The sequence below is a fragment of the Apodemus sylvaticus genome, chromosome 1, assembly GCF_947179515.1.
Source record: "Apodemus sylvaticus chromosome 1, mApoSyl1.1, whole genome shotgun sequence".
Lineage (NCBI taxonomy): Eukaryota > Metazoa > Chordata > Mammalia > Rodentia > Muridae > Apodemus > Apodemus sylvaticus.
In genome coordinates, this window is record NC_067472.1 from 33550065 (window position 1) to 33570813 (window position 20749).

Sequence of the window (20749 nt, forward strand, 5' to 3'; positions counted from 1 at the left end):
TGACCTGTTCAATCTGGAATCAGCACAGATTTCATTCTGAGTCACGCTAGAGTTGATCTGGTGGCACGCCAGGGTTACTATAACTCTCGGGATAGAAACACATTGTGCATCTGCATTCTTGCTCCCTTCCCAAGCACTGCGCTTATTTAGTGGTAAACATCAGGAATATTAGAGACTCATGAAAATGCCACCAAAATAAAATGCCATTCCCACTCTTGGACTCAAAATAACAAAGGAAATTTGGGGCTCCCTACACTACACTAATGGCTTTAAAGACTTGTAACTTCCATATTATCTCATCCCCAAGAGGATGTATTGAAGCATGGCACTAGATGGTTTCTCTTATAGCTTTGCTATTCCCATTGTCTGAGAAGTTTCAGGAGTTTTTTGTTTTGTATTCCAGGCCCCAAGACAACGTCGTCTTTTCACCCCACACATCCAAACCACAGCGTTTCAACATTACCTGAAACACTGGCAAAGTTTTCATTTTTCCTGACTGTTCTTTTTTCATCCTTCCTTCCGGGTTTCATCCTTTAGCCTGGGGAGTGGCGTACTAGTCTGAGGAGCAGAGTTTCCCGTGATGCTTGGAATTTTAGCAGCCTGCTCTGCTCCTAAAGGCTGCCGTTCACGAGGATGGGTTGTTACGTGAATGCCAGGCGTGTTGCAATAACTAGCCACAATGGAATAATCCTGGCCATTTCCACCGTTTGGTTTCTTTGTTTTTGTGATGCTGCTGTATGCTTCATTTTATGAGTATTTTCTTTTCTTCTGTGTGGTTGAACACGTCTATTGCCATCCTAGGCTTGGACATTTGTATTTAAAAGGAGATGATGTCCAGAAAGAGAACCGGAAACCAACAGAGACAAAGCACAGTGCTCGCTGTTTGATTCCCTTGCCTTCCGTGACACGTAGTGTTTTATAGAGTATTGTCTCCCTCCAAAAGAAACGAAGATCACAGTAAGGTCTAAGGAAAGAGTATCGTGAAAACTAGGTTTCTCCTGCTGACGTTCCTTATTGTCACAGATTAGGACCTAGTAATGCTTCTGCTGAAATGATACACACAAAAACTGCCAACTATCTTTTTGGTTTGGTTTTCTGGCCTAAGTCATTTGTGTCCTTGGGGGTGGTGTCTATCTATTATAATGCTATGTTCTACTAGAATGAGAGTAGAATAGATTCTAAGGACCAGAGGAGTTCTTTCTATGTATATTATTATGTTGCATGTTCGTGTATATGCACATGGAGACCGGAGGTCTGTGTAGGTGCCTTTCTCCTTTTATATTTTTACTCTTCGACAGGATCTTTCACTGAACCTGAAGCTCACTGATTTTGCTAGAGTGGCTGGCCAGTAAGCTTCAGGCATCTGTCTGTTCAAACCCTCCCCAACTCCTAACCAGTGTGGGAATTTCAAGTGTATACTACCATGCCTGACTTTTTACATAGGTTCTGGGGGTCTGAACACAGGTCCCACACTCTTAAGGCAAGCATTTCACTGACTGAGCTGTCTATCTCTCCAGTCCCAGCCTAGAGGTATTCTAAGTGTCTGTGGCACCTAGTTCATTTCATCCACAAAGGAATAGAACAAGATTCACTGTACAAAGGACTAGCTGGAGGATGCCAACTGTAATAGACTCATTCGATTCTAAGCTTGGAAGTCTTTGCTTTCTGTGGCAATCCACAGTGGGTCTACTTACAGTAGGTCTTTTTCTGACAGGCTTCTGGGGGCTCTGAACCAGCCTGATGGAAGGGCTGCAGCTTAGGTGGGAGAGAAAGCTGGGGTATGTTGGACTCTAAGGATAAAGTATCACTGTACACAAGTAAAGTCTGCGAGGTGGGTGTGGTTATTCCTCCCAGTCAGCCTTCAAATGAAACTGAAGGCTTCCCCCACCCCACCCCCTTTTCTTCTACCCCTTGGAAGATGTCATACGCATTCTCTCTGCATTCCACAGCCAGTTTTGGAATTGCCACTAGCATCCAATCCCACATATTAGGGTCCCCCCTCCTTTTCTTTTCAACCACTTTTCGGTTTTCACACCCCCCCCCTTTTACTACAAGGATTTCTCTCTTGTTCCGTGGGAGTTGACAACAGGTCCCGTTGAAGGGCTGACACTTTTTTAGTTTTTTTTTTTTTTAAAAAGGCAAACAAATAGGTCCAGAAAGGTGAAGAGTCTCTCCCGCGGTTACCCGCTCTGGAGTTTTATGGGAAGGAGCCTGTACGCGCGAACGTCAAGAGGGAGACACTGGCTGGCCTGGTGACCAGGAGCCCGCCCCCATCCCTCCCCGCCCCCTCCGGCGCTCGCTCACACTCAGGAAGCAGCTGGCTGCGGGCCGGCCCTCGCGGCCGCACACACATCCACACTCCTCGCCGGGCAGCCTCCCTCCCGCCCTCTTCCCCCTTCCCCTCTCCCTGCAGCCGCGTCCCCACTGCGCCGCCGGGGCAGCCCAGAGCGCGGCGCGCAAGGGCACCGGCGCCAGGGGCCGCGCACCTCGGGGCCGCGGCGGGCCCGGGTCCAGGCTCGCACCGGCGCTCTCTAGCTAGCCTCGACCCAGCTCAGGCAGCCAGCATCCCGAGCCCGGCCCCTCCAGGCATCACCCTCGGCCCAGCGAGAGGATGAGCACCCCGGGCCAGGCTCCAAGTCGCCTCTCAACTTTGTAAAAGACATGACTGGAGTGTGTCTGTGCGTAGCGCGGACAGGGAGCTGATGCGGAGAGTCGGCCGGCTGCCCTGCCTCCTCCTTCTCCTTCTCCTCCTCCTCCCAGGGCCGCCGCCGTCGCAGACCTCGCGCGTGCACACACACGGCCCTCGGGCCGCGGTTCCGCGCTCCGGATCGGGGGCTTGGATGAGAGTTTTCCTTTCCGAAGAAGGCAGAGCCCGCGTGGAGCGCTGAGGGGCTCAGCCTCCACCCACGAGTCGCTAGTGCTGTCACGCTAGGGCTGGCCGGGAGAAGGGACCCGCTCGCCTAGCTTTGTTGTGGAAATCCGGTTACCTGGTAAGTGGATGCCATAGGAACTTTGTTCAGCAAGCAAGGGACGGGGAGAGAAGGCGCTGGAGAGTGTGGGGGCGGTCAAGCTCCGAGACGCAAAGTCCGGATTAGAAATAGTTTCTGCACGCCGGCTTGGTGGCATTCGCGCGGGTTTGGGGGGACAAGAGCACCCCAACTCCCCTAGACTCACAGGCTTCTAGGGACCTAGGCACACCTTACCGAGGCTGATGAGGATACTCCTTTAGCCTTCAAACTGGCTGTCAGTTGTCTAAGAGCACGGAGTGTAGACAGAAAGGAAACCAACAAGGTGTGGAAGTTTCACTTATGAGGGAAAGTGTTGGTGCCTTTTGGTAGAATGTGCAGGTACCGGAAGGCTACACAATCGGGGCACACCGGGGTCCCACTTCGGGAAACTTTGGCAAAGTGGGGAGTGATGGGGTGGCTTTGAGGTCTTTAGCTCACAGTCGGGGTTGTAGTTGTCTTTCAGACTTCCACGTGTTTGTGGAGCACCACGAAGGCTGTTTTCCACTTTTGCGTCTCATCTAAGTTTCGTGTCCCCATTGTTCAGCGAGGTCCTCGGGTTTAGGGGCACAGTAACTAGGAGGAGTGCATCGACCCGCAGTCGCCAAGTTTTCAACTGTACTCTCCCACGTCACGAAATCGCAGTCACATTCAGACACCAGCACTCTCCGCCGGGTTTGTCACCTCGCGTTTACATTTTTATGGGCCGGGGACAAAATGTCAGCACTGTTTGGGAAATGTCTGTCTCGAGTCCCGCTTCAAGGCTTCCGATCCCTATAAATGACCCTATGTCTATTTTGAAGTCGGTCGGGACCACTTTCTGGAAAGCGTGAGTGAGCCTTTGGCTCTCTTAGACACACACCTTGCCCCGAGCAATAGTTCCAAGTTACTCACTAGAGCTGACAAGTCACCCGGGGGACGAGGAACTCACCCAAGTGTCTGAAAACCTTGACCGGGGCGGATTTGTCATCCTATGGATGATTCAAGTAGGTACCTGGAGGAAACTTTTGGAGGTTTCTTTTTCTTTCTTTTTTTGGCAAAAGAGTTCAGCGAGGTCGCGTCCTTAGACCTGGTAGTGTGTTTGGGAGGCGACAGCAAAACGACACCCGTGGGGGCGGGGAGAGCAGTCGCCCCCGCGGTCGGGACAGGGGCACAGTGCAGGGCCATGTGTACCCGAGTGTGGCTCCTGGTGCTCGGGCAGGGTCCCCCGCAGCTCCGCTTCCTAACTGGCGGCTGGCGGCGGCCTTTCAGCCCCTCACTTACTCAGTAGAGGTTGCACAACAGGAAGCCGGCACGAGTTTGTTTTGTTTTGTTGCGTTCGCTCCCTCGCTCGCTCGCTAGCTGGCTGACACGCCGCGGGTGGGGGGGAGGGGGCGGAGCGGGGGCGGCCGGGTTGCAGCGAGCCCCACCTAGGGCCCTGGAGCCTTCACCTCCGGACCCACCCCTCGCTTACCTCCGGAGAGCCCCGGGGCAAGGACCCAAGACCCCTGCGGGGCAAAGGTGTGTGGGTGTGGGGTGAGTGGGAGGGTGTCGAGGACCCCCGGAGGGTGGTTCACCCGCTGCCCCGGGCCGCACGTCTTGGACCCGCAGGCCCTCTGCCACTCCTGGCTCCTCTACCCTGTGTAGCTCCCTTCCTGGCTTGTCTTTCTTGACATCCCCTAGGTCCCCTGGGATAGAGGGTAGGGGGTCACTTCCGGAATTCTTGGAGCAGTGCCTGCAGGGACTGCACTCCAGCAATTGCAACTCTCTCTCTCTCTCTCTCTCTCTCTCTCTCTCCTGGAGAGGACCCCTTCCCAATTCCTTAGAGCTTTAGGACTTAAAACATCTCTTGAATTGGGGGTAGTGGTCTCAGGTGGCCCTAGAGTTGGTGAGGAAAGATAAGTTTATTTGGCTTCCCCCAGTGGACCAGTTCTCATTGGGTTATAGGACCTGGGGAAAGCAAGACCTAGAGACTCAGCGTTTTGTTATTGTTGTTGTTGTTGTTGCCAAACCTAAGCATCCAGGAAAAAACACTGCCGCTCTGACGCTCTTAGTGGAGAGCATTTCTTGGCCTGAAGGTGAACTCAAGACAAATCCAAAACTCTCTTGTGTCTGTTGTGAAGCTTTGATGAGTCATGATCTCTTCATTGGGAAGTAGCCGGCCCGGTTGGTTCCCTAAATGTCTCCATGCCCATTACACTTCAATTTTTAGACTAAATTAGGAACTTTGATTCATTGTAAAAATGAATTTGTATTAGTTTAAAAATCTTACTCCTTTTTCTCTTTGGTTTCCTGTGAGGCTACACAAAAGCAGGTGCAACCTCGAAAGTTTGCAGAAAAACAATGAAGGTTGTGCCTGGAAACTTTCAAGTGATCTAAAGCTAAAACTGTGTGAGAGGGCATCCTTCCCGTCCCCCCCCCCCACGCTCCCTCCCCTGCCGCCGCTGCCCCCTTTTCTTCCCTAGTGAGAACTGCTGACCTTTAATGCCTTTTCTAGAATCTGCCTCAGTTTTCACCTAGACTAGCTCCAACACCCTCCCCCTTGAGTTGAAGGAGGCTTTATTCCTGTTCTTACTGGTACTTAGTACAAGTCTTTTCTTTCCAATCAGGAAGACTCAGGCCTTCTTCAGAGTAGTTAATCTTGTGTGCTCTAGGTTGATTCCCTCCCCCCTTGTTTGCCTTGAGATCAATTCAGGTAGAGTGGCCTTCAAGTCATGGATTCTTCCAATGTTTCCACCAATTTTATTAGTGATTCTACCAAAGTTGTAGTTCTTCCAGGGTTAGCAAAGGTTGGATACCTGGGGTTGGTTGGGGGTTGGTTTCCCCTTATCCAGTGGGAAGTAACTCTCCTTGGATGGACTCTGGAGTCTACCTAGTGGGTGGAATTTTTGCCTGACAAAAAAAACGAATGGGGAGAGTTGAATAAACGGAAGTGATGTTTTGTACAAGCTATGCCTTTATTTATGTGACTGACGGGTCAGGTCGGGCCGTTCAAGTTCAGAGGACAGGAAGGAGTTCTCTCTCATTAGCCCCCCTCCCCTTCTTTACTTTTGGTAAGTAGGCCTGAGGGCATTCTGTCTACCTTGGCCTCTCCTGTCATAGTTATCTCTGGAGTTGGATGTTCATCTTAGTTCTCCAAGATGGCAAGAGTGATTTTGTAGCAGCTGATCCAGGAAGAGGCACCAGAGCCCACTCTTATCCTTTGTGGAGAAGTCATTTCCTGTGTTTCTGCAATTATTTGTCTATAGAGGAAGTTATACTATAAATAAGGTGCCAATGCAGGCTTAACTCTGCCTGGTTCATAAACTCAATCAGGACTGAAGTAACAGGAGGAAAAAAAAGGCACGTAGATAGTCTTTGTAATGAAAACACAATGTTTATTCAAGGAGAAAGAGACAAAATGAAACCATGAACATGGTATTAAGATGAACTGAATTAAAACATGCCAAAGTTTCAAGTTTTCCTAGTTGCCCATTTTAGGCAGAGTTGACACACAGGCCAATATTTTTATTGGGGTAGAAGAAAATCCTTATGGAAGACCACACTTTTTGGCTTCATAAACAGGACCCAACCAACCTGTCAGCCTCCAGGGAACATCTTTCACAGACCTTTCCAGTGGCTATCCTTCTGTAAGGTAGTGGTTCTCAACCCGTGGGTTGTGACCCCTTGGGGTGTCACACATCGAATATTTAGATTAAAATTCATAACAGAAGCAAGATTACAGTTATAAAGGAGCAATGAAGCAATTTTATGGTTGGGGGATCACCACAATGTCAACCAGAAAGGTTGAGAACCCTAACTTCTCATGTTCCTGAATTGAACAAGCGTCTCCTGCTGTGGGATAGTTCTAGCTTTGTTTGATATGCACACAACTTTACAGTAGGCCAGACAATTTATTTTCTTGAAAGGAGATGGGAACAGTTCGGCTTAGAGACAGTAGTCAAGCATTATTTAATTTGATAGAATTAAGGGGAAAATGGGTCATGTCTGTACCTGGTGACAGTCTGTACCAATATGAGTAACGTGCTTGGTGTGGCTCTAGGTGAGCAGGAAAAATGCTATAGAGTATGCATTGGTAGCCCTGGTTTGAGGGGCCAACACCCCACAGCAAAGGGAGCTTGGTTCTAGTCCTGAATTGACTGTGAAAATTGACCCCTAGAATGTCACGATTCAGGCAACAATAATGTGTCTACCCAGAGGAAGGAGTAAGATTTACATGTCAGTTTTTCGTACTTGAAGAAAAGGAAGAGAGCGGAGAAGCAACAGACTAGAACGCATGGAGCTGTAATTAAACTGGATCTACAGGTCACAGAGCATGGGACTCTAAATTGCATGATCGTATGTCACTTAGACTATATTTATTCAGATGATAAGTAAGAACAGGCTACTATGATATATTTCATTTATATTCTGCATAATATGAACAGTACAAGTGCAGTAAGTATACACATGTTTAAAGGTAGTATTGAAGTATATGTATAAGACAGGTGTGAAATGGACAATGCATGGCAGTCTGTAAATTCAAGGGCTTGGGGCAGTTCAAAGATAGATTTGACCTAACCACAAAACTCAGTGAGAATTTAGACAAGGAAGTAAAGCAGGCAAGTAGCCATGTTTCCCTGTAGAATGGTAGGACTGTGAATGGAAAGACGTGTGTGGAGTAAAGTAGTTAACATTTGTAGGGTTCTTTTATGTTCCTGGCACTGTGCTTCAGACTATGATGTACAGTTTTCATTTTTTACTGTCGTGTCATGAGTGGTACACCATAGGGTGAATATTCCCCCTTGACAGATAAGGGACATAGAGACCAACGTAGGATTGTAAAGGACATAAAAAATGGCTTGAGAGTAAATAAAAGCGGCTTTGGTTCATTTGGTAAAACACTTGCCTTGCAAGTATGAGGACCACGTGCAGAAATAGATGAATGCTTTCCCAGCCTTTCAGCGTGAACAGAATCCCACTCCTAGAGCTGAGGTTAAAAAAAAAAGTTCCATGTGTTGGTGCATCCTGTACAGCCTCCACTGGGGAGTGCAGAGGCAGGGGAAGGGGACCATGGGAATTGCTGGCCAGCCAGTGTATCTTAACTTCTAAGTTTCTAGGTCAAGAGAGACCTTGTTTTAATGAAGGTGGACTGCATTGCCAGGTTTGACACTTAACGGTTGTCATCTGGTTTCCACACACGTATGCAAATCCAGCCCTTTGCATTTGTGCCCTCGTCCATACTTATACTATGGAAAAAGAAAGGGTTCTTGGAAACTCTGGAGGCAGATTTCAAGGCAGTGTGTAAGAGCAGCAATCCAGTAATATTCTCTCTTGAGAACAAACATCAGGAGCTTTGTCTGCAAGGGCTTGGATCTCAGAGACGTCACACAGCTGAGCGCAGGCTTCAGATGAAGAAAGTAATGGGGCCATTCTTGTCTGCTGTGATCTCTAGGTGATCTCTAGGCCAAGAACATGAAAGCCTTGCGCCTCCCTTCATGGGCAGTAAGCCCTACAGAAGCATAGATGGGCAGATAGGCAGGAACACAAGATCTGACCTTGTCCAAGGCTCCTTGATCAGTTGACCAGCATTTCTGAACATTAGTGGTTTTTACACTCCTGAGCCAGAGATTCTAGGTTTCATCTCTAGGCCTGCTGAACACTGTATACAGAAACCACCCAGAGGCGAGGGCTGAGGACGACTCTTGCTGGTTTTGTGTGTGAAGAAGTAGATTAATGTTTTCCCAGCCTTTTTTTAGCATGACCAATAGACTCCACTCCTGTCTGTAACTTGGCTGAGTCATTCATGAAGGTTTAAACAAAAAATTTTTAATAAATATGTTGTCATGTTGGGTAAAGGCCTAGTCATTGTTGTGGACATTCATACTTCTTCCCTGATGTCAGTGAACAGAATTAACTTGTATAAAAGTCTGACTACTAGTGACTAAAAATACTTATGCTGGTTACTTTTAAGCAGTAACTACAGTAAAGGAGAGAAATCGCTCACTACACATGTGACAGAAATTCTTTAACAAGCTCTACTCTTTGGACTGATTGATCAATCGTACTTCCACTGTCTTCTGCAGGTAGCTGTTTCGTACCCTTTTGAGAGAAAATTGTGGTTTTTCAGCTTTACAAATACCATTTCTGCAGACTGCGTGGTAGGTTACACTAGCTAAAGGACAAAGAGCCCTCTTCATTTAGGCAGAGTTCACTTCCAAGCAGACTTCTTTGTGTGAGGACGGATTTTCATATTTTCTTTGCAAAGAATGTGCTTCAGCCAGGGTCCCTGATTTTCTGTTTTTTGAAGAAGAAGCCTTTGTGTCTCAAATGGTGACCACGTGGGGACTTGGTGCAGGTAATTAATTCAGGGTGACATCATAGGGGATGAGTTCATCTTTTCCATTTCAGATTCTTCATCTCAGGATCTGGTAGTTAATTCATACTAGGAACACATTTCGAAAAACGTAGTTATCAAAGATGGGAGCCATGCTAACTTACAGCCAATCCCGTATTTTGGTTATACTCTTAGGATATGGCTTCACTTTTGGAATAGATATCTACCCGCTGTGACCAGGAAGATTTAAAACCGATCAATAGTTGTTATTGATATTTATGTGTATGTCTATTTACCACATGCATTCCTGAGGTCTGGAAGGCAGGGTATGTTTTTTTGTTTTGTTTTGTTTTGTTTTTTTGTGATCCCTTGGATCTGAGTTAGACGGCTGTGAGCTGCCAGGTGGGTGCTAGGAACTGAACCCCGGTCCTCTAAAGAGTTTCCGGTACTAGTACTCGTCATGTCCGCATTGTCTCTTTAGAGCCCGTTGTGGGTTGTTTTGGTGCTGGTCCTGTCAGTTGCTCACGAGTTACTTTTCATCACACCTGTCTAATGAGCTGTGATAGATAGCAGTGCTAGAAATGTAGCTTTGTAGTGTTTGTCCTTAAAAAAAAAAAACTAGCTTTGCTGGTGATGATGCAGGCCTTTTATCCCAGCACTGGGGAGGCAGACTAAGAGGCAGGAGTATCTCTGAGTTTGAGGCCAGCCTGGTCTACAGAGTGAATTTCTAGGATAGTCAAGGGTACCCAGAGAAATCCTGTTTTGAATAAACAACAACAAAACCAAACCAAACAACAACACCCAAAACAACAGCAAAACATAAAGCTGAGGCAGAGGCAGGCAAATCTCTGAGTTCAAGGCCAGCCTGATCTCTGGTGAGTTTCAGGACCAGTCAGGGCTGCATAGAATGAAAACAAACAAAATGTCAAACTTTCAAATCTTTTCTTTATTTTACATTGTTTTGATATTTCTTTTATTTTTGTTTAACTCTGGGTATACCCAACAGCTGCTATTCATGGGTGTTTGGGTCAGCAGAGTCCAAATGGTTTTAGACACTAGGTTTCATTTCACATTAGCTGCATGACCCACCATAAAACACAGTGTGTATCTTATCCAAAATGCACTATCTGCATACAGAGACGTAAACCTGCAACCTTTCTTGAATATAACTCCTCATGTACTTTGATGGCTTCAAATATATTTCTGTCTATTCTATTTAATTTATTTTAAAAAATACTTTCCCTACTGAGTTTTATATATTTTAAAAATTACCTTCCCACAGGCCATCAGTGGATAGCAGCCCAGTTTGTAGAACACGTCTTTAAAATGAGTACTTTGGTAATTTAGGCCTTAGGAAGTCAGTATATTCCAACCTAGACTAGTCCAGTCCATGAGTTCATTTCTGAGCTTTTTTTTTTTTTTGTGTGCTGAAAAAAAATTTTTTTTTGGTTTCAAGTTCATTCTAATTTTTTATGATGGTGACTATTTTTTGGATTGACCATTCTTTGTAAGAACACAGCTTTCTAGACTTTTCTGTACTGAATTAAAGACTGAGGCCAGGTAACAAGACATTTCTCTCTAGGGCTAAACCCAATGGCATTTTGTAGAGGCTGTGAAAGTCCTGTAGAAACCCAGAGGTGTAGAAATGTATTCTGGGGGATGATGGGGGGAGTTATGTAGTTTCACTGTTTCCTGCATTGTCTCTTTAGGGAGTCAGATTTTCTGCCCATCTAGAATCACTGTCCTTGTCATCCTAACCACTGTGTGGATCTTCAGAGTTTTGCTTCTGATGTTCAGACTAACTAGAATGGATACCTGCGCTAGATGGCTACCCCTCTGTCTCCTCTTCGTCCTTTCAATTCTGCCTTGACCATGCTTACTACCCATACTGAACTTCACAGCTATAGACTTAAAGTTAAATTACATTGTCAGTTACTTTAGTCCATATGCTTGAGAAAAATTGTCTTCGTTTTAGAGACAACTTACAAATACAAAATTTAGAATAGTTAAAATCTACTGATCACGAATTAGTTTGGAGTTTAGATCCACAGATACATCAGAGATCATTTTGGGAGAGTCCCTGATGTAGGTTATAGTGTCTTTCCTAAGCGGCCTTTGGAAAACTACCTGGTGAAATGACTCATTGTCTTACTAATTAGTGTCAGTGTGAGGTTCACTTGATTTTGTGTTACTAGTGATTGTACTGTTTGAGTAACGTTGGTACATACTAATGTTCAGATAAATGTGGTACTCTTCTCATAGGTGACATTAGGCCTTAGGGATACTTGAGTGAAAAGATCTATACACGCTTCTTTTGAGTTTCTGCTCTAGCGCTCAAATATGAGTTAGTTTTCTTTTTTTTTAAAGACTTATGTATTTATTTATTTATGTATTTATTATATGTAAGTACACTGTAGCTGTCTTCAGACACACCAGAAGAGGGAATCTGATCTCATTACAGATGGTTGTGAGCCACCATGTGGTTGCTGGGACATGAACACGGGACCTCCGGAAGAGCAGTCAGTGCTCTTAACCACTGAGCCATCTCACCAGCCCATGAGTTAGCTTTCTTTTGGTGTAACTTCTGTGGCTCTGTAGGCTACTCTGAGTACAGTTGTGAACCCACACAAGGAGTAAACTGTACCTTGCTGTGAATCTGTTCACTACAACATATGGCCTTCCAGTTTTGGTCTAGAGAAATGGCACTGTCCACATCTGATACATTTCCTCCATAATATCCTCCAGCCTCATGGACTCGTGTTTGCACTTTCCTCTTGTTGAAATTGCAGACAAGAATCATTCTGATTTATTGGTGACATCTAATATAGCTGTGTTTATATTGTTGCCAATAAAATGACTTACATGATTGGTTTTTGTTTATACAATCTTTACTGAGGAGTCAGTCACCTGTGTTAGAACAAGGTACATTCTGCTTATTGAAATGAACTCTTGGGATATAAGAACATTCAGCTCTATCTGTCCTTGATTAAATTGCAAAATGTGCTTCACACTGAAGCTGTGCATGAGAATACTTATATTATCCATCAATAGGGCTTTCATTTCTATATTCTTCTGGCTACAAAAGCTGTAAGAGGAGAAACCCAGGAGAATAGCATGAGCCTATTAAATGATACAGGTGGTGAGGTTGAAATGACAGAGCTTAATGAAATTATACAATAGTTAACCCAAAGGGGGAAAATGAAAAGACTAGCATGTCATAGATGGCTTAAACACATATAGACACACACATGTGCACACACATGCATACACATAGCGTAATGGCACCCATATATGTAAATATGATCATATTCAGGATCAGTTTGCTCCCTGACCGCTATGTTGTGCTTTGGTAAAAGGAATTGTTTTTTTTTTTTTTTTTTTTTTTTGGTTCAGGATAAAAAATGCTTTCAGCATAAAGAATGGAAAATATAACAAAGGCTAAATCTAGCCTTAAGGAAATGAAATGATGTATGAAAATTAATAATTAACTGGCTCATCAGATGAATTATGACTCCAGATGAGTCTATTAATGATATTTACTAAGAAAGGGCCTTTGACTGTAAATAGGTACTATGGAAGTTGTTTCTGGAATTTTCTTAAATGGATGAGTGAACATTGTTTCATTTGTTTAATCTCTTAATGCACAAGGAGCAGTGCCTGGCGCCCTGGAGAGAAGGTGGAATCAGGATTTTATATTTTGATTGAAGTTAATGCTTTCTCAGAAAACGAGTGGCATTATGAAATGGTTTTTTTACCTTAGTTTCCTTGGAGATTATGTCATTTCCTCCCTGACCTGGATTACAGGAGTATGTTTTAAGAGTTTGAAAGTGGTGGAAAGGAAAGATGTAGTAACTCATTAGCAGAGTGAACATTTCATTGTGAGTACCCACGGAGTATAAAAATCTAAATATGGCAAAACATCAGATATGAAACATCCGAAATTTATATTTCTGGATGCTATTTGCTTTTCCCTTAGAAATTACTTCCCCACTTCATTGGTAGTCTTGAGTAGAGTATTTGGTCATAAGACAAGAGGGAAAGAAAGCCTGAAAAAGTTTTTAAATAGGAAGAGGGGGCTAGAGGGCTGCCTCATTGGTTAAGAGCACTGGCTGCTCTTGCAAAGGACCGGGGTTCAGGTCCCAGCACCCACACGGCTCTCAGCTGTCTCTAACTCTAGCTTCAGGCGATCTGACATTGTCTTCTGGTTCTGTGGCCACTGTTTATGCGCATGATATAAATACAACATGAAAACATAAACTATAAGCAGACATCTTTGTTGAAAAGAAGCCCATTCAGTGGAAATATCCTGATTAAGTTTAGGATACTGCTAGCTGTCATTTTTAACTCCTTAGACTATTCATTTAATGCTACATCCCCTTTTTTTTCTGGTTAGTGCTGTCTTTGCTTAGTGCATAGTGTTAGGGGAGCGTCCTCTCACCTACCATTGTCCCCTCCCATGTACCTGTTGTTGCTTGAATTGTGTTGGTAGAGTCTTTCCTGTTATTGCTTCTGTGGCTACAAAGTTCCTCTAGATTTAATTGCTAAAAATGTGGATCTTCATATCAGTTTGTTATTATAGTAAATGGATTAATCCTTTTTAGCCAGCCAGTGGTGGCACTTGCCTTTAATCCCAGCACTTGGGAGGCAGAGGCAGGCAGATTTCTGAATTTGAGGCCAGTCTACAGAGTGAGTTCCAGGAGTCAGGGCTACACAGAGAAACCCTATCTTGAAAAATCAAAAAAACAAAAAAACAAAAAAACAAAAAAACAAAAAACAAAAAACAAAAAACAAAAAAAGCCAAAACCAAAAACAAAATCCCTCCCCCCAAAACAAACAAAAAACAACAAAAAAAAAAATCTATTAATTTTGTAGTATTAGGAAAAAAAACCCCAGAATTCCAAGAGACCCTAGTGATTATGGTCAGGTTTTTATGAATGGAGAATTGTTAGTTCGGGAAGCTTGTGACTTACCAGGGTAGGTCTCAGCATCTCAACTTCTCCAGTGTTCCTCACTGACGCCTAAGCCCAAGTCTTACCTAAAGCTGAGTGGTTTACTCCTTTGTTACCCTGTGGGCTTGACATGAGATTGTGATCAATGGCTTAGTGCAGGAGCATATAAAATATTATGCTGTGAGTAAACAACATTGATTTCTATGTACTAGTAGCTAATGCTCAATTCTGTTGACGTAATTCACACGAAAACTGGAATTGGAGGCATATTTCCCACGTGGTTTGCTTTTCTTCTATTTTGTGGGCGGTTTTTTGCCTAACGTAGAAATGCTCTTCACTTTCTTAACTGCTTCTTTGTCTTTTAAGTACATTTTTTTTCTTCCTTAAACCTAAGGCTGTTTGAAATATGAATGCAAATTATAACAAAAAAGCAAAATAGGTATCACGTAATAATACAGGTGTGAGTGTCTGATGCTTAATTATGTTCTTGACTTTTGAGTTTACTTTTTGTCAACTCTTCTTTCTTAACGACTGAGCCTGATGCTGCAACACTTAGTGATGCGATTTTGATCCAGATTTTGATGACAACTGTACGTACTTTTACTGGTGTAAAAGTGACTCTTTTCTAACAAAAGAAAACATAAATGACCACAGTCTACAACTCTGCTGACACTTGCCGCTTGGATGTGGTTTAAGTGATTCCAGTCATTTTGGAGCATTTTTCAGATCCAAAAATTTGTCCGTATGGCATAATTATTTGCTTTTTTCCCCTTTTGATGGGTAATGAATAAATGCTTCCTACAAAAGTTCAGAGAGCTCAGAAACCACTATTTCATGAATGAGTGGTGAATGGATAAAGTTTTTTTTTTGACTCTTGCACCAGGTCAATCAATAGAGGGAGAGAGTGGCTGGTAATAAGCTGTAACACTACGCACACACAGCCGACAATGTGTGGGGTGTGTTCCACTGTCAAAAAAGAACAGACTTAGAGCCAGTTTGATAGCAGTCTCTGTTCTTACGGTATTGTAAATGAACTTCACACATGCAGGTTTGGATACTTGTCTGTGTGAGACCTGCAGTGGAGGGAGAGTGGGAGTGCTTGCTAGATGCCAGAGATAGTTTTTAGTGAATTTTCGGCAAGATAAAAAAAAGAGTGCATTCCAAATTTTGTATTTAAATTACATACAAAGAGTCTCAGCACAGGCACCTGTGGTGAATTTTATGGAAAGTGTAGTGAACATTCAACTATTTTTTTTATTTCCTAAAGGGATGAAAGAAACCATTTCCTTGAAAACATTTTATTTCATTGGTAGTCTTCCTAGGAAGGATGACTGGTGCAGTCATTTCTTTAGGAGACTTGTTGAGACTATTTGTTCAGGACCCCAAGTAGCACAGGCATGCAGGGGACAATCCTGAGACTCATCCTATTGAGGCCATGTGCCTATGATGAGTCTTGGTCTTCATTTTCTGTGTTTATTCAGCCGTGTCTGCTTCCCACAACTATCTTGTCTCTAGGAAAGACAGACTGTAGATGTTTCAGACATCATAGAGGTGGCACCTTGACACCTGGCCACCTCCTTGCGCCCACAGCGAAGAGTGACTCGTTAGGGAGGGAAGAGCCTCCCTTAGTGATTTAGAACCAGGAAGCATTGATGTCACCACATAGAAGGAATAGAGTATGATATTCTGTAGACATGTTAGTACATTTTTTTCCTGCTCCCATTGGAGGATCCCCAACAGTATAGTATATAAGGCAACACAGTAGGGCTTCTTTTGAACATGCTGTGTATCCTCCCTTTAAGAGAGTTCCCTTCTCTCAAGTTCCAGGAGGTACTGTTTATTGTGTTCTCCTATCCCAGACCCTCACATAGAAAGTAGAGTATTGTGGCATTGATCTGTTTCTATCTCCATAACTCAGGATCAATATGGATCTAAGGCTCTGCTGCTGCTGTAATTATTTAAAAATAAGGCTATATGAAAAGTAGTATTCCTATGCCTAGATTTTTGCAAATCTGGGCACTATGAAAGTGTTCCTCTCAGAAGGAACAGTGTGTTTTCTTTGCAGTTGTTCACTGGAAACTTCAAAAGTTCAATCTCACAGCTCACAGAGGGTGGTGTTCTGAGTTTCCAAAGATATACTGTAACGGAAATAAAATATATGAGTAGGTTCCCTTTGCAAGCAGTCGTCAATGGCCTGGTGGTTGCTGCCAAGAGCACCGTATCGAGAAGGCCCAGATCAATGCAGTGATCCATAATCTAAGCCTCCCATGAATGCAGAAGTGAAGAGCCCTTGCCAAGGAGCCTAAGAAGCCAGTTTGCCAGCTGTGTTCCTTTTTTTTTTTTGTCTCAGTATAAATGCTATTCAAGTTGGAAAATCACTGTATCTTATTTTCAGTTTTACCATTTCCAATGCCTGCCTTTGTTTTTGTTTTAAACAGACTTATCACCTATCCCATGGATACCTTACTTGACTGGCCTTGAAGGTATCAATAGTGCCATTGGACATTGATCAGTGTGGCCCCGGGGCTTTCAGAATGACTGGAAGGTCATGTGGCATGAATTTCCACCGGACATCAAGATCCCACCAGGGGCCTGCGCTGCTTGGTGGTCAGCACATCCCTGCCATCAGAGCCCACTCAGGCACCCCCTGCTCCTCTTCCTGTGTCAGCACGCCGAGCCCCACTCTGGGAAGTCTTGCTAACAGTCTTCACCTCACAATGTCCTCGGGAGCAGGGATGGCTCCTCAGAGCACCATAGCCACGAGCCCCATCCATCTGCCGGCCCTGAGTCCTAGGAGACAGTTACTCACCAACGGGAAGCCTCAGTTCCAGGTCACCCAGGCTGGTGTCACGGCAGCATCGCATACCATAAAGCCAAAGCAGCAAGAATTTGGAGACCCCTTCTCTCCAAATCCCGAGAAAGGTAGGATTGTTAGGTAGTAACAATCTTTTCAAAATAGGAACGTTTCATCTGCCCTGTGTCTGCTGACTGCTAGCAAGTTCTATAGAAAAATACATATAATTCAATATTAGAGGCAAGGTTTATGGTCTCATGCTTGCGAAGGGGTCTGGTGGGTACATTTGACTGTGTGGGTAAGCAGTAGGTACAAGTGTGGATGCCTAGGGACTGAAGCAGGGTGGAGGGTAAAGCAAATCAGCTTCAAAAGGAGAGAGGGAGGAAGGTACTGACTGACAGGGCAGCAGCCGGGTGAAAAGGCCGTCTTCTGCAGGCGTGTGGCTCTGCACTGGCTTGTGGCGGTGGAGGGGTGGACCTGACCGGAATCAAAGCTGGTGTTAGAAGTACTAGAAGAAAGACTGTGCTCAGGAGGAGAGGATCACAAAGGAGTCATCTAGTACCCAGGAAAAAGAAGAGTCAGTAAATATTAATAAGAAAAATTTAAGCCGGACGGTGGTGGCACACGCCTTTGATCCCAACACTTGGGAGGCAGAGGCAGGCGGATTTCTGAGGTCGAGGCCAGCCTGATCTACAGAGTGAGTTCCAGGACAGCCAGGGCTACACAGAGAAACCCTGTCTCAAAAACAAAAACAAAAAAACAAAAAGAAAAATTTAGGATGGAAATCAAAAGAGGGAAATCAAGATGAAACAATACATAACTTCCCCCCATATACTGGGAATTGAAACCATGGGCTCACGGTGCCGTGCTAGGCAACTGCTCTACCAATAAGCTTTGTCCCAGCCATGTATTTAAATGTACATTTAAAATTGGTGAGGGACTAGTAAATGTGGTTACTTTGAAATACAGCATGTGTGGTTAATTCAGCAGTGACTGGATTATCCTATATTTCAAATTAAAGAGTAGTTGTTGAAGACTAACAGCTAACTGTTGTGGCCTTAATGGATTTATTTACATTACAGATGGTATGTGTGCATAGGCTTGGAGGAAAATGAGCTTATATCCTACATAGCCACAGCTTTTAATGCAAAATGGCACTCTTAAGGTACTTTGACAGTGCGTATTAAACCCTGTTAATTGAGGTAATGAATAGCGGACACTTATCTGTCTTAGTGTCTGTGTATTTTGGAGTATGGAGTGTTTGGCCATAAATGAAGAGATGAAAAAGAAAAAAACCCACAACAGTAAACATACATGGGGCTTTTATATTTCTCTTTTGCTCTCTTACTTTCTTTTTTCTTAATTATTTATATTTAGTCTAAGTTCTGTTTGGAGTTGTTTGTTTTCCTAGAAGTACTAGTATTTAAGTTCAGGTAGAGTTTGCCTGGGGGCCTTTTCTAGAATAGTCTGTCAGTCTTGGGCTACTGGGCCCATGGTGTAGAATGTTGAGTTTCTTCCTACCAAACTTCTGTTTGGTTTTAGAGGCACTGGGCCAGCGACACCTCTCAGCTCCTTTTGACTAGGGAGCTGTAGCTTCCTTTTATAGCCACGGATGTCCTTATGACTGGCAATGGTTATATGACAATATTAAAAACCTGTGTTTCTCATATAACGTATGTCAGGCAGCAGGTGAGGATGCTTTCCAACATGGACAGAGACTGCCCGCCACAGTCCAGGGTGTGTGCTACGGTGACTTAACTGATAGAGGTCCAAAGAGAACAAGCTCTTTGGGGACACTAAGAAAGAGTTCAAGCTCTCAGTATTACTGTGATAGAAGAAGTCATAATTATGACTTTGAGTGTGCTTCAGAATTTGGGTTAAGTGAGCTTAACTGAGTGAGTCACCGGAGCCAGTGTATCTTGTAAGGCATGCAGAGCAAGTGCCGCTTCCCAGTTCTTCCCCTGAGGCTTTGCTAGCAGATAGTGCCTGGCTTCCCTGCTTGGAACGCAACTGAGTTCTCACAGATAAGAAGCTGGGGACAATCCGAAGTTATTCCTCTCAGCCCTGCATCTTGGATACCACCAGTGGTCTTGGTGAGGCCAGAAGTGGCGGAATTGTTTCTTCAGATCTTGTTGGAATTCATAAATTAAGCCAATAACCAGTGGCCTAGGATTGCTTAAGCTTCGTCTGAACGTTTCTCAACAAATAGTTATCAAACCCATATTGTCGGGGATCAATTGCTCCGGAAGACTTGGACCTGAGCTGTCCACCCCTCAGGCTATTTGAGGATTCGGACAAATATATGGGCAGTTCAGAATGAAGTTCAGTGGGCTCTCTGAGAGAGGAACACACTCAGAATAGTGTGGCAACCTTTGTGTGTGAGAATGTGTGTGCACGTGTGCAGACAGGTGTGTACAGATGTGCAGAATAGAGGGCAATGCTGGTCTCTTCCTCAGCTGCTTTCCAACTTCTTAGACTTCCTTTTAAAAAGACAGGAAAGCTGGAGCTCACTGATTGGCTGGACCTGTGTGACCAGGTCTCTTCTAATCTTAGTTTCCCCAGCTCTGCAGTTAGAGATGTGGCACACTCCTCCTGGCACCCACATGGGTGCTGGGGAACTCAAGTCCCCGCACTTGGCACAGTAAACTTTACAAACTTTACACTTTACTCTCTAACACCATCTGTCCTGTTGAGAGGGCTCCCTGTCCTGGTGATAGGTGGAGCTGAGGGAGAAGCAGGATCTCTAAGCACACATTTGATAGGTGAGGTGCTAGCCTTGCAATGTCCTCAATTGTACGCACGATTGAGAGAGAGAGAGAGAGAGAGAGAGAGAGAGAGAGAGAGAGAGAGAGAGAGAGAGAGAGAGAGTGTTCATGCCTGAGCTGGCAGGGCATGCATGTGCACACACAAGGGAGCTTTCTAGCATTTGCTTTGGGTAGGGAGAAGCACAGGTCAAGCCTGTGGGGGGGGTGAGGGGGTGGGAGGTGGGTGGTTGTTGGGGGGTGGGGGGAAGGGGGTGGGGTGAGGGGGAGGGGGTGAGGGTGCAGATTCCTACCTGGCTCCGTGTGGCTTGGAGTTGTAGAGTTTTATCAGCGCTGACACTGGAGGAGAGCCAACAGAACTTGCAATAGATTAAGAGTCTGGAGTGATGCACCAAGAAGTGTGGCTTCGTCTGAGCTGAGGAACTGAGTACCAGAGGAGCTGACGGGCAAGCCCTTGTCCAAAGGCGAGCAGGCTCCAGACAGGTGAAGATCCACTGTTTCAGTGTGAGTCCAAAGGCAAGAAAAAGAAACCAGTGTTCCAGTTAATTCAGAGGCGTAAAGCAGGAAAGGGTTGCCCCTCACGTAGGGGAAGGATCGGCCTTTTTGCTCGGACCATCAGAAGATTGGAAGACTTTCCTTACCAAGGAGGGGCACTCCCCTCCCCCAGCCCGCTGATGTGCATGTTAATCTCATCCAGAAACACCCCAACATGAACCGAGAATAATGTCTTACCAAACATTTGGGCACCTTGTAGTCCAGGTAGATTCGCACAAGATTAACCACAGGTAGAGCCTCATTGCATTGCAGCCCTGCAGTTTGCACAGTAAAAAGAAAGAGCCTTCCTTTCCTGAGCCCAGAGAGTGATTGCATTGACTCTCAGAACTGGAGACTGTATCCAGAGATTTCAAGCTCTCAGTGATTGTTACAAGGGAAGACTGGTGGGA

General features: G+C 44.8%; 1 protein-coding gene across 3 annotated transcripts in view; it reads left to right on the forward strand.

Annotated features, from left to right (window-relative positions):
* Positions 1-2334: 2334 nt before the first annotated feature.
* The window catches only part of Glis3 (GLIS family zinc finger 3), a 426372-nt gene continuing 407957 nt past the window's right edge, over positions 2335-20749 (forward strand). Inside the window, exons 1-2 of one of the 3 annotated variants that reach the window (XM_052187691.1) lie at positions 2335-2990; positions 16688-17171. In XM_052187691.1, coding sequence (XP_052043651.1) covers positions 16784-17171 — 388 coding nt within the window. In that variant the 5' untranslated portion in view covers positions 2335-2990; positions 16688-16783. Of the gene's footprint in view, positions 2991-4419; positions 4506-16687; positions 17172-20749 lie in introns of those variants that run through there. The other 2 variants (XM_052187699.1, XM_052187709.1) reach the window with 2 other exon arrangements.